The sequence below is a fragment of the Entelurus aequoreus genome, linkage group LG27 (assembly GCF_033978785.1).
Source record: "Entelurus aequoreus isolate RoL-2023_Sb linkage group LG27, RoL_Eaeq_v1.1, whole genome shotgun sequence".
Classification (NCBI taxonomy): domain Eukaryota; kingdom Metazoa; phylum Chordata; class Actinopteri; order Syngnathiformes; family Syngnathidae; genus Entelurus; species Entelurus aequoreus.
The window spans coordinates 10,472,373-10,485,107 of record NC_084757.1 but is presented as its reverse complement, the minus strand read 5'-3'; the positions used below and the strand labels follow the sequence as shown (position 1 = coordinate 10,485,107).

Here is a 12,735-nt window from a genome sequence, read left to right as displayed (position 1 = left end):
ATTTATTTTTTTGCAATAAAAAAATAATGCAACACATGCAAAAAACACGGCAAAACATCAACGCCAAGGGAAAAAAAAAGCACCCACGTTTTTGATATAATATGAATTTTCTGCAGAACAGAAATTTGTTGTAGAAATTTGCTTCCCTGTCTGCCCCCTACGCTCTGGAAATAAACCCCGCCCACTCTGCTGCATGCCTTGTCTGCTGTGACGTAGATTACCGTAATAACCGGTATACGAGTTCAAACCCCGGCCGAGTCATACCAAAGACTATAATAATGGACCCATTACCTCCCTGCTTGGCACTTAGCATCAAGGGTTGGAATTGGGGGTTAAATCATCAAAAATGATTCCCGGGCGTGGCCACTGCTGCTGCTCACTGCTCCCCTCACCTCCCAGGGGGTGATCAAGGGTAATGGGTCAAATGCAGAGAATAATTTCGCCACACCTATTGTGTGTGTGACAATCATTGGTACTTTAACTTTAACATTAACCACTCAAAAACACATATTCCAAACATCGGAATACTTTCTATTAGGGTTGGGCCGATAAAACAATATAAATACATATATCGCGATGGACACGTAATCGATGTCAATAAAAAAATGCATTTTGATAAAACATTAAATATATATATATTATACATATATCTTTTTTTGGTCGGAAGAAATCGGAAGTTACGAAGCTCTGTTAGCCTAGAAAACAGGAAGCAATCACTGGGCAATGGGAGGGACACGCTAACAGCCAATCACGCAACAGTATCAAGTTTGGTTGCGCCATTTTGCTGTCTCGCTGTTGATTCTCTGCATGGAGTGAGAAGAGAAAGTAAAAATGAGTGCTGGTGATAGGAACTAAAGTGCAGGACTTTATAAATAAAATAAATAACAACATATTACAAATGTGCTACTTTAAAATAATAGTAAATTGGTCTAATAATGTTTAAATAATAATTGCTGCATAACATTAATTCCTTTCTATACTAAATAGGAATAATAAACCAAATTAAACTTCCTGGCACTAAACTTGAAAAAAAAAAAATCAGGTTTCTTTGTTTACATTTTCACACTTTGCACTATTTTGTTACACTTTATTAAGCATTTCCTACACATTCCTTATTTTTTAGAATTTTGTTTACATGGTTTGAGTGTTTTTCATGCTTTTGTTGACATTTCCTTTCCTTTCTGCCTTGATAGCTGAGGGGATTATAATCAGAGGAAGATTATATTTGAAATAAAAATTATAACCTTAAATATATTTTTCTCCTGGTCCTCATTTTCAATAGGTCATAAAAAATATCAATAATTATCGATATCGACGGATATAAAGCACTGATCATTTTCAGTCATATAGCCCAGCCTTACTCTCTATAGTCCAAGACTTATAGTAATTTGAAAACGGTTCCACACACCATATTGGTAGTTCCGATGTTAAAGGTTTAAAAAAATTATTTGGAGACGTTGGCATTTTGAAAATTTAATTGGATCTGAGGATAATACAAAATCGGATCGAAGGCAAAGAAAATGGGATAAAAGGCCGAAAAGTTTGACTGGTACCCTAAGCATGTGATTTGAACTTATTGAAAAAGACTGAAAATAAGCCGGGGGTCTGGGGGCCACAGGTCCAGCCAGGTGGGGGGACAAGGGGGGCATGAGATGTGCGCGTCAGTTGTGATTTCACTTCCTGGTTCAATGACCCGCCCTATCTTGCCTCTTATTGGCCTGTCTGTAATGTTTTACCCTAATCGTAACCAATCGTGACTCATCATAGAAAATCAGCCAACCAATCGTGGATTTTCTTATACGTAAACCAACCAATCACCATTGATGTTTCCCGTATATTTTGTCCCCTGCCCGTTGAGTTGCTTCACTTCGATTTTTAAGTTAATAACTTCTAATGGAAAACCGTAGTTTTTACCACTAGATTATGAAAAACCGTACTCCATCCATCCATTTTCTTCCGCTTATCCGAGTGTGGGCAGCTGCCTAAGCAGAGAAGCCCAAAATTCCCTCTCCCCAGCTACTTGGTCCAGCTCCTCCCGGGGGATCCAGAGGCGTACCCAGGCCAGCCGGGAGACATAGTCTTCTAAACGTATCCTGGGTCTTCCCCATGGCTTCCTACCAGTTGGACGTGCCCTAAACACCTCCCTCGGGAGGCGTTCGGGTGGCATCCTGAGCAGGTGCCCGAACCACCTCATCTGACTCCTCTCTATGTGGAGGAGCAGTGGCTTTACTTTGAGCTCCTCCCGGATGACGGAGCTTCTCACCCTATCTCTAAGGGAGAGCCCACTTGTACCTGGGATCTTGTCCTTTCGGTCATAATCCAAAGCTCATGACCATAGGTGAGGATGGGAACATAGATCGACTGGTAAATTGAGAGCTTTGCCTTCCGGCTCGGCTCCTTCTTCACAACGGATCGATACAGCGTCCGTATTACTGAAGACGCCACACCGATCCGCCTGTTGATCTCACGATCCACTCTTCCCTCACTCGTGAACAAGACTCCAAGGTACTTGAACTCCTCCACATGTGGCAAGATCTCCTCCCCGTACTCATTACGAGAAAACTGTAGTTATTGGTAGGTATGGCAAAGAGACGCATCAAGATTTCAACACACATTGCAAGTCGGAAAAAACGAAGAAAACGGAAGACGGAAAAATCACATGCCTGCAAGACTCAAGCGTTTTCACCACTCACCGACGGGCGATCGATGCTGAAAGATGTTGTTGACCGGAAGCCCCTCCTTCCTCAGAGACCAACACTCGACAATACTGCCATTTTGATTGGACACACACAGCAGAACCTGAAAACACATACTGTGTCAATGCCTTGCTGATGGGTCGTAGCAGGTCGAGAGACGCCTCCGCAATCCTTAAGTCTAGAAAGCAATTATTAGTCGTTACCTGCTCGGAGTTCTCCCTGGTCAGGAACTTGAGATGCGTGACGGCGGGGTACTTGTCCCTCCTCTGCGGGTCAGTGGTGCAGCGCAGGAACAAGGAGGGTAAGAGTTCCGTGTCGATACGACACTTTTCGCTCACGACACTCACCACCACCTGAACACAGACACACACCAGATGCAGTCAAACTCCTGTCCGATTCATCGAGGCCATCTTCTTGCTTCCGACCTTGTAGAACTGGACCGGAGAAGAGCTGCTGCCGTCCGTCGCGGCCACCACGATGTTCCCGCCGCCGGTGAAGGCGATGTCCGCCAGCGCCACGCGTCCTCGCAGTCGACAGAGACTCTCGCTGGCCGTCAGCAGAGTCCCGCCCGGCTTCAGGAGCGACACGGTCACCAGGCCGCTCACCGTCACTGCCAGCCAGCCCTCCATCGGCTTCCCGCCAAAAAGAGTCAGGGACGGGGAGAACTTGACCCGGGAGAACTTCTCACCAAAGTTTGTGGAACTCGACTAAAAGCGAACGTAAAGGCGTGTCAGTGGCCAGGTAAGAAGAAGTGGAAGGCGTATGCGGCAGATACCATCTCCACATGCAGAGCCAGTTTGACGCCGTTATGCAGCCAACTCAGCGCCACGATCGGATCTCCTTCCAGAGAACTGGACAGAAGACTTTCCCAACTGTTGACCAAGTGCTCAGACATTGACCAACACTTGATGTGACCGTCACCATCTGCGGACAGCAACCTGGACCCTACACACACACACAAACATGTCAGGATTTACCCCGTGCACTGCAAAAATCTGAAATCTAAGTAAGATGAAATATCTCAAATAAGGGTGATGTTTGCTTATTTTCTGTCTGATAAGATAATTCTTCTCACTAAGCAGATTTTATGTTAGAGTGTTTTACTTGTTTTAAGGGTTTTGATCCTAAATGATCTCAATAAGATATTACAGCTTGTTGCGGAGTTTTTATGACCTATATTGAGTAAAACATGTTTGAAACTAGAATATCAACTGATGCAAAGCTGTGTCATCAACACTCAAAAGTAGAGATGTCTGATAATATCGGCCTGCCGATATTATCGGCCGATATATGCGTTAAAATGTAATATCGGAAATTATCGGTATCGTTTTTTTTATTATCGGTATCGTTTTTTTTTGTTTTTTTTTTAATTAAATCAACATAAAAAACACAAGATACACTTACAATTAGTGCACCAACCCAAAAAACCTCCCTCCCCCATTTACACTCATTCACACAAAAGGGTTGTTTCTTTCTGTTATTAATATTCTGGTTCCTACATTATATATCAATATATATCAATACAGTCTGCAAGGGATACAGTCCGTAAGCACACATGATTGTGCATGCTGCTGGTCCACTAATAGTACTAACCTTTAACAGTTCATTTTACTAATTTTCATTCATTACTAGTTTCTATGTAACTGTTTTTATATTGTTGTACTTTCTTTTTTATTCAAGAATTTTTTTTTTTTTTTTTATCTTATTTTACTAATTTTTTTAAAAAGTACCTTATCTTCACCATACCTGGTTGTCCAAATTAGGCATAATAATGTGTTAATTCCACGACTGCATATATCGGTTGGGGTGGATATCGGTATCGGTAATTAAAGAGTTGGACAATATCGGAATATCGGATATCTGCAAAAAGCCATTATCGGACATCCCTACTCAAAAGTATAAAACTACTTTTTTAAAGTAATAATTTCTTACTTCAAGCATGAAAAAAAAATCATGATACCGAGCGCATATCATCAAGATAATGGCACTAGCATTTACTTATTTAAGAATATTTTTCAACATATTGAGCAAAAAGGTCAATTTTTTTTTTCTACATAGAAAAGTGCACTTGTTATTGTGAGAATATACTTATTTTAAGGTATTTTTGGGTTTATTGAGGTTAGCTAGTTTTACTTGTTTTGGAAAGACCTGACAAGCTGAATTTTCTTGTTCTATTGGCAGATAATTTTGCTTAGTTCAAGTAAAATACCCCTAATTTTTGTATTTTTTTTCTTGTTTTCGAACACTGACTTTTTGCAGTGTGGGGACTGCAGTACCTATGTTTGATCACTTGTTATACACACTTCACACACCTAAATCATGAAAACTGACCTTCAGGGGACCATTTAAAAAAAAAAATTAAAAATGCATTGGGCCTAATAAGAGGCCATTTTCTATTGATTCCAATGCTTTGGACCCCGGGTTGAGCTGGACCTAACAGACTGAGTGAAATGTCAGGTTTTTGGTCCCACGGGGATAGAAATACAAACACACACGCGATGATAACGGTCCAGAGAATCAGAATCAGAATAGTTTTTATTGCCATTGTTTGAGAACGGGTTCACAAACTAGGATTTTTTCTTGGTGCAATCGTGCAACATAAAACACATATAACACAGAATAGGTAATAAAATGAGCTGTAACTGAGCTATAAGATCTTGATATTCAATGTAGGAGGGTATTCAATGTAGCAGGTTCAACAAACTCTGAGTTTAAAATCTGAGTTGATTTACTCTGAGAAGGGAAACTCGGCGCGTTCCAAAACATTTACCGTATTTTTCGGACTATGAGTCGCAGTTTTTTTCATAGTTTGGCCGGGGGTGCGACTTATACTCAGGACCGACTTATGTGTGAAAATATTAAGACATTGCCGTAAAATATCAAATAATATTATTTAGCTCATTCACGTAAGAGACTAGACATATAAGATTTCATGGGATTTAGCGATTAGGAGTGACAGATTGTTTGGTAAACGTATAGCATGTTCTATATGTTATAGTTATTTGAATGACTCTTACCATAATATGTTACGTTAACATACCAGGCACGTTCTCAGTTGGTTATTTATGCCTCATATAACGTACACTTATTAAGCCTGTTGTTCACTATTCTTTATTTATTTTAAATTGCCTTTCAAATGCCTATTCTTGGTGTTGGGTTTTATCAAATACATTTCCCCAAAAAATGCGACTTATACTCCAGTGCGACTTATATATGTTTTTTTTCCTTCTTTATTATGCATTTTCGGCTGGTGCGACTTATACTCCGGAGTGACTAATAGTCCGAAAAATACGGTAGTTCAATCAATCCTGAGTATGTTGATGCCGAGTTAAAACCACATTAAAAAGTCACGATCAATGGAGCAGCGATTCTGCGATTCACCATAGCAACACAGAAAAGTCGTCTTTCTTTAACCAACAGGAAATTAAAGTGTTATTGTGTGTTTGTGGTGAAAAGAACACTTTTTAGAAAGAAAACTAATACGATAAAATAATGTCAATTCATAACATGTATATGTGAATACATTAGTTTAGTGGTTCTCAAACTTTTTTTTTTAACCAAGTACCACCTAGGAAAAAACTTGGCTATCCAAGTACCACCATAACGACTAACATTGAAATACAGTAGGCCTAAGTATTCATTAAAAATAAGGCAGAGGTTTTATTTAACAAGTATATTTGTTATTTTTGGCCACTGTAACATTACACAGTTTGAACAGCAACACTGTGTTGGCATATATAGGAAAATAAAAAACTGCACTTTAATTGAGTGATTTTTTTTGGCGTACCACTAGATGAAGCCCACATACCACAGTTTGAGAATCACTGCATTAGTTTATTGATTTAACATTTAAACAGTTTTATTTAACACTTAACAGTTTTCTTATTATCCAACAAGTATTATTTTTTTTATAAAATACCGTTTTAACTGCAATCCCACCGATAAAACACGCACAGGCAACTGTAAATAATTTCTCTTTTTTATTATATTTTACATCTAAAGTCCATGCAATGCAAATTATTGAAATATCAAGTCCTTTTTTTTCTGTTAGATCAATTTACTTATCATAAACATTATGTACTAATATCTGAGATATACTTCTTGAAATAAAAATACTCTACACTTTCAGCTGTTGTCGGAAGTTTATTTTGCTTATTGCATGTATTATAGCTCACATATTAGTTGTATTTACAATGATGAAAAACCAAATAAATCTACTTTTTAATAAGGAAACAGCAATTTAGAATTGTATTATTACCAAGATGAAATAAATATCTGAAATTAAGCTTAAGAAAATATATTATTTCTTCATTTTTGCAAATGCAATAGCTAACACGATTCAGCACATATTTTAGTTATATTTACAATAATGAAAAACTAAATAGTGCACGTTTCTCCTTGTTATTTTTTTAATACTGACAAATCTAATTATTATATATTTTAAATTTAAATACCGTATTTTTCGGAGTATAAGTCGCACCGGCCGAAAATGCATAATAAAGAAGGGAAAAAACATATATAAGTCGCACTGGAGTATAAGTCGCATTTTTTGGGGAAATTTATTTGATAAAACCCAACACCCCGAATAGACATTTGAAAGGCAATTTAAAATAAATAAAGAATAGTGAACAACAGGCTGAATAAGTGTACGTTATATGAGGCATAAATAACCAACTGAGAACGTGCCTGGTATGTTAACGTAACATATTATGGTAAGAGTCATTCAAATAACTATAAAATATAGAACATGCTATACGTTTACCAAACAATCTGTCACTCCTAATCCCTAAATCCCATGAAATCTTGTACGTCTAGTCTCTTAAGTGAATGAGCTAAATAAATTTATTTGATATTTTACAGTAATGTGTTAATAATTTCACACATAAGTCGCTCCTGAGTATAAGTCGCACCCCCGGCCAAACTATGAAAAAAACTGCTACTTATAGTCCGAAAAATACGGTATGTTTTAATTGACTAACAAGATGTTTGTTTTTCTTAACAGTCTTATACAACATTAGTATATTTAACTAACCATGACCTCAAAATCCTCTCCCGACATAAATCTTTAGGAATTGTTTTAACGTCTACAAGTAACAAATGAACAAACATGTCATGTCTGACAACTTGTTTCACATTTATCAGGAGGGAGGAGGCATGAAAAAAACCCAGGTTTTGTTCAAGAAACCCTACCAGCGAGCAGGTTAGGTTTACAAAGTAAGTTACCATGGTAACTAACTCAGAGTTTGACTTATCTCTCTTTTTTTGGAATGTAAACCCCTGATTTTCCCTCATCTAGAGTTTTAACTCATACCCCACCAATTAGTTGTATTTATTTTTTAAACTCACCTGATTGGTCCCACTCAAGACAGGAAATGACCTCAGAATGTCCAGAGTTGATAGAGTACACATCCCAGGGATGCTCCGTGTCCATTATGTGGATCATGTGACTGACATCTGCCAACAGCAACATGTCAATCAAACGTTGCATTCAAACTATTAAACCACTGCGGCGTGCGGACTCCTTCTGAGTCACGTCACGCCCACCATGATTCAGCACCTCTGTCGTTGTCGTCATCATTCTTCAGGTCTGTAGTGAAGGCCACTAGGTTTCTGCAGGACCACGAGCACACAAGAGGGATGGAGGGGCAGTGGTTGCTCTTTGGGCGCTTCTCCCACTCACAAACATACGCCAGCTCCATCTTGCAAAAATCAACGCAAAAATCCAGGTGCCAGGGATCCCCCTACCCTGTGAAAAAAAAAGACAAAGTTACAGCATGTTTCCACTAAATTGGGAGGAAGGCTCAAATCAGGGGTTGGCTTGTCGAGTGGTTTATTTGGCCCTTCATAGGGTGGCTTCGCAAAGTTAATACATACGTTTACTGACCTCTTTTCAAGCTCATTAGGGCAGTGTTTTTCAACCTTTTCTGAGCCAAGGCACATTTTTTTTATTGAATAAATGCGGAGGCACACCACCAGCAGAAAACATAAAAAAATGAAACTCAGTAGCCGATATTGACAGTAAAAAGCTGTTGGATATGACTTTAAACCATAACCAAGCATGCATCACGATAGCTCTTGTCTCAAAGTAGGTGTTCTCTCACGACCTGTCACATCATCCATCCATCCATCCATTTTCTACCGCTTATTCCCTTCGGGGTCGCGGGGGGCGCTGGAGCCTATCTCAGCTACAATCGGGCGGAAGGCGGCGTACACCCTGGACAAGTCGCCACCTCATCGCAGGGCCAACACAGATAGACAGACAACATTCACACTCACATTTGAGTTTTTTGCTGTTTTCCTGTGTGTAGTGTTTTAGTTCTTGTCTTGCACTCCTATTTTGGTGTTGATTGTCATGGCATGTACGGATGTACTTTGTGGACGCCGTCTGCTCCACACGCTGTAAGTCTTTGCTGTCGTCCAGCATTCTGTTTTTGTTTACTTTGCAGCCGGTTCAGTTTTAGCTTCGTTCTGCATAGCCATCCCTAAGCTTCAATGCCTTTTCTTAGCGGCACTCGCCTTTTGTTTATTTTTGGTTTAAGCGTTAGATAACTTTTTACCTGCAAACCATCGTCATCGTTCCTGACATCTACAAAGCAATTAGCTACCTGTTGCCACCTATTGATATGGAAGAGTATTACACGGTTACTCTGCCGAGCTCTAGACAGCACAGACACTCAACAACGGCACATTTTAAGTGAAATTACATAATCTCCCATGACACACCAAACAATATCTCACGGTATATTATACACAATATGCCTGGGATTATATTGGCTTCCATCTAAATGATCAATATAAGCGCCAATGCAAGCAGTCTACTTGGACACCTAGTTAACATCTATACACATGGTTGGTCTTTTATTTTATTTTAGTGAAGTCATTACAAATGCTAATAATAATGATAAGAAAATGGCTACTAGGGGCTAGCAGCTACACAACAGGTGAGCACACAAAAGCACAGAAGCTCGACAACTCTCTTTTATAAACAACATTGCAGTTTAAAACACAATATTTGTCAATATAAACAAGTATCAAACATAATAAATAAATGATAAATGGGTTATACTTGTATAGCGCTTTTCTACCTTCAAGGTACTCAAAGCGCTTTGACACTATTTCCACATTCACCCATTCACACACACATTCACACACTGATGGCGGGAGCTGCCATGCAAGGCGCTACCAGCACCCATCAGGAGCAAGGGTGAAGGGTCTTGCCCAAGAACACAACGGACGTGACTAGGATGGTAAACAATTATAGTTGCACATTACTTACAGATACAAAGTCTCCAGCACAGAAACATATTAGAATGCATCCAGTCACAAATGTGTTTGCATCATTTAAACTATTATTGTAGACACTTGAAGGCACCAAAAAAAAATTACGACTCCACTTCAACTTAAAGACAGCATATGTCCATTCTAGAATGCTAATAATAAACAGCATAATGTTTTTTTATACATACCCTTGTTCTCTGTTTGATTATTTTCACTTGATCGACAAAATATTAAAAATACGTACGATTCTTGTTGATATTTTATCAGATTAATATCGTTATCGGCCAATACTCAAGGACATCGGTTTTGTATCAGATTCAGGACACTCATAAAAGTTCAATACAATCATTGATTGCATTGTTGCATGCACTAATTACAGAATGTTTTTTATTTAAATTTAGACTCTTTGTATTTAACACTTAAAATCACTGTTTCGGCACATTTTTACGAATAATTTCCCTAGTTCTGGTAAAGACATACAAAGGCATTGTTTGAGTGTATTTGCTCATATTTATTATTTAGTTGTGAGACAATAAGATCGTGTTTTAGGTTATTTTGAGGTAGGAAATTAATAAGGATTTAAACTGTGGAAATGCTACGATTAACAGAAAAAACATCAGCTCGTTCTTGTTTTTCCGATATAGTCTGGACATCTGCAGTAACTATTTATTTTTACTCTAGCTATTTGTCTAACTCTAAATATATAATATATATATTTTATTCATCGGTCAGAATGTTTTTAGGGACATTCGAATGGTCAGGACTTACTTCGATGCTGACTCAATGGCTCCCCGTCGTTTTGGCGAGAATCGAAACACATCAGTTTCATCAGAAACATTAAAAAGTTGTCATGCTTAAAGTTGGCGGTATGAAAACTTGACAATAATGTTTAAAAAAAATCACATTTGATGCTCATTTAGACATGAGAGTACTCGAATCAGGACCCCAAGAGATACATACCGGTGCCCTTTGATGTGCCTGACTATTTCATGTTTATACCTGTTTTTTGGTCAATTTGTCGTAAGGCCGGCGCAAAAGTCCATTTTATTTTGTGAAAACATGAAATAAATCTTCCTCCAAATGGCAAACACTACAACAAAAGTTCTAGATTCAATGATCCACATAATGGTGTCCTTTAATGTGCCTGACTGTATTTATTTTTTATTTATTTTTATCTTTTGGGGTTAATTTGTTGTAAAACTGGTGCAAAATTACATTTTATTTTGTGCAAACATGAAAAAAATAATACTGCAAATGGCAAACATTATAATAAAATATTAAAATGCAATACCTTCGTACGGCAGGTTTTCTTGACCATTCACGGATTAGCTAAAATATTGTATTTATTTATTGTAAACTAGAACAAATAAACCATAGAAATGATTAAGTATTACAATAAATATGGAGGCCCGTGTCTGCAACTGAAGAAAAATACTACAATGATAAATCCTAATTATGAAATAAATAGTGATAATTATTAGATAAAAAGTCGAAATTATGAAATAGAATGTCAACATTATAAAATAAAAAGTCATAATCGCACATGGGCAGTTTGTATCTCGTAATTTCAACTTTCTATAATTGCAGAAATACTTTTTATCTCATAATTACGACTTTCTTGTCTAATAATTTTGAAATGTTATCTCATGATTTCGACTTTTTTACTTTATAATTTTGATTTTTAATCTCATAATTTCGAGTTTCTTATCTCATAATTTAGATTTTTTTTATTTCATAATTTTGAATTCATATTTTACGATTATGAATGTATCTCATTTAGACTTTTTATCTCAATATGTTGACTTTTTCTTCTCATATTTATCTCCCAAGTTCAACTTTTTATATCATAATTATAATAATAATAATAATAATAATGGATTAGATTTTATATAATGCTTTTCGATACTCAAATATGACTTTTAATCTCAAAATTTCGACTTTCTCATCTCATAATTCAATCAATCAATCAATGTTTATTTATATAGCCCTAAATCACAAGTGTCTCAAAGGGCTGCATAAGCCACAACGACATCCTCGGTACAGAGCCCACATAAGGGCAAGGAAAACTCACCCCAGTGGGACGTCGATGTGATTGACTATGAGAAACCTTGGAGAGGACCGCATATGTGTGTAACACCCCCCCCCTCCCCCCCCTCTAGGGGAGACCGAAAGCAATGGATGTCGAGTGGGTCTGACATAATATTGTGAAAGTCCAGTCCATAGTGGATCCAACATATCAGCGAAAGTCCAGTCCATAGTGGATCCAACATATCAGCGAAAGTCCAGTCCATAGTGGATCTAACATAATAGTGAGAGTCCAGTCCATAGTGGGGCCAGCAGGAGACCATCTCGAGCGGAGACGGGTCAGCAGTGCAGAGATGTCCCCAACCGATGCACAGGCGAGCGGTCCACCCCGGGTCCCGACTCTGGACAGCCAGCACTTCATCCGTGGCCACCGGACCTGTGTAACTCCTCCTCCACAATGGAGAGGGGGGCAGAGGAGAAAAGAAAAGAAACGGCAGATCAACTGGTCTAAAAAGGGGGTCTATTTAAAAGGCTAGAGTATACAAATGAGTTTTAAGATGGGACTTAAATGGATTAGATTAAAATTTCGATTTTTTATTTCATAATTTTGAATTTATATCTTCTGATTATGAATTTAGCTAATTTCGACTTTTTATCTCAAAATGTTGACTTTTTATCTCATAATTGTGACTTTCTTATCTCACAATTTCTACTTTTTTATCTATTTATTATGAAT

The 12,735-nt window shown here is 38.0% G+C and overlaps 1 protein-coding gene across 1 annotated transcript in view; it reads right to left on the bottom strand.

Moving 5' to 3' along the window:
- med16 (mediator complex subunit 16) overlaps positions 1-10,952 on the bottom strand; it is a 31,870-nt gene extending 20,918 nt beyond the window's left edge. The window contains exons 1-7 of the mRNA XM_062038969.1: positions 10,743-10,952; positions 8,254-8,442; positions 8,043-8,150; positions 3,472-3,641; positions 3,122-3,403; positions 2,900-3,049; positions 2,694-2,799 (exon numbers count right to left, since the gene is read on the bottom strand). Of these exons, the coding sequence (XP_061894953.1) occupies positions 2,694-2,799; positions 2,900-3,049; positions 3,122-3,403; positions 3,472-3,641; positions 8,043-8,150; positions 8,254-8,395 (958 nt within the window). The 5' untranslated portion in view covers positions 8,396-8,442; positions 10,743-10,952. The remainder of the gene's footprint in view (positions 1-2,693; positions 2,800-2,899; positions 3,050-3,121; positions 3,404-3,471; positions 3,642-8,042; positions 8,151-8,253; positions 8,443-10,742) is intronic.
- Between the last annotated feature and the right edge of the window lie 1,783 nt (positions 10,953-12,735).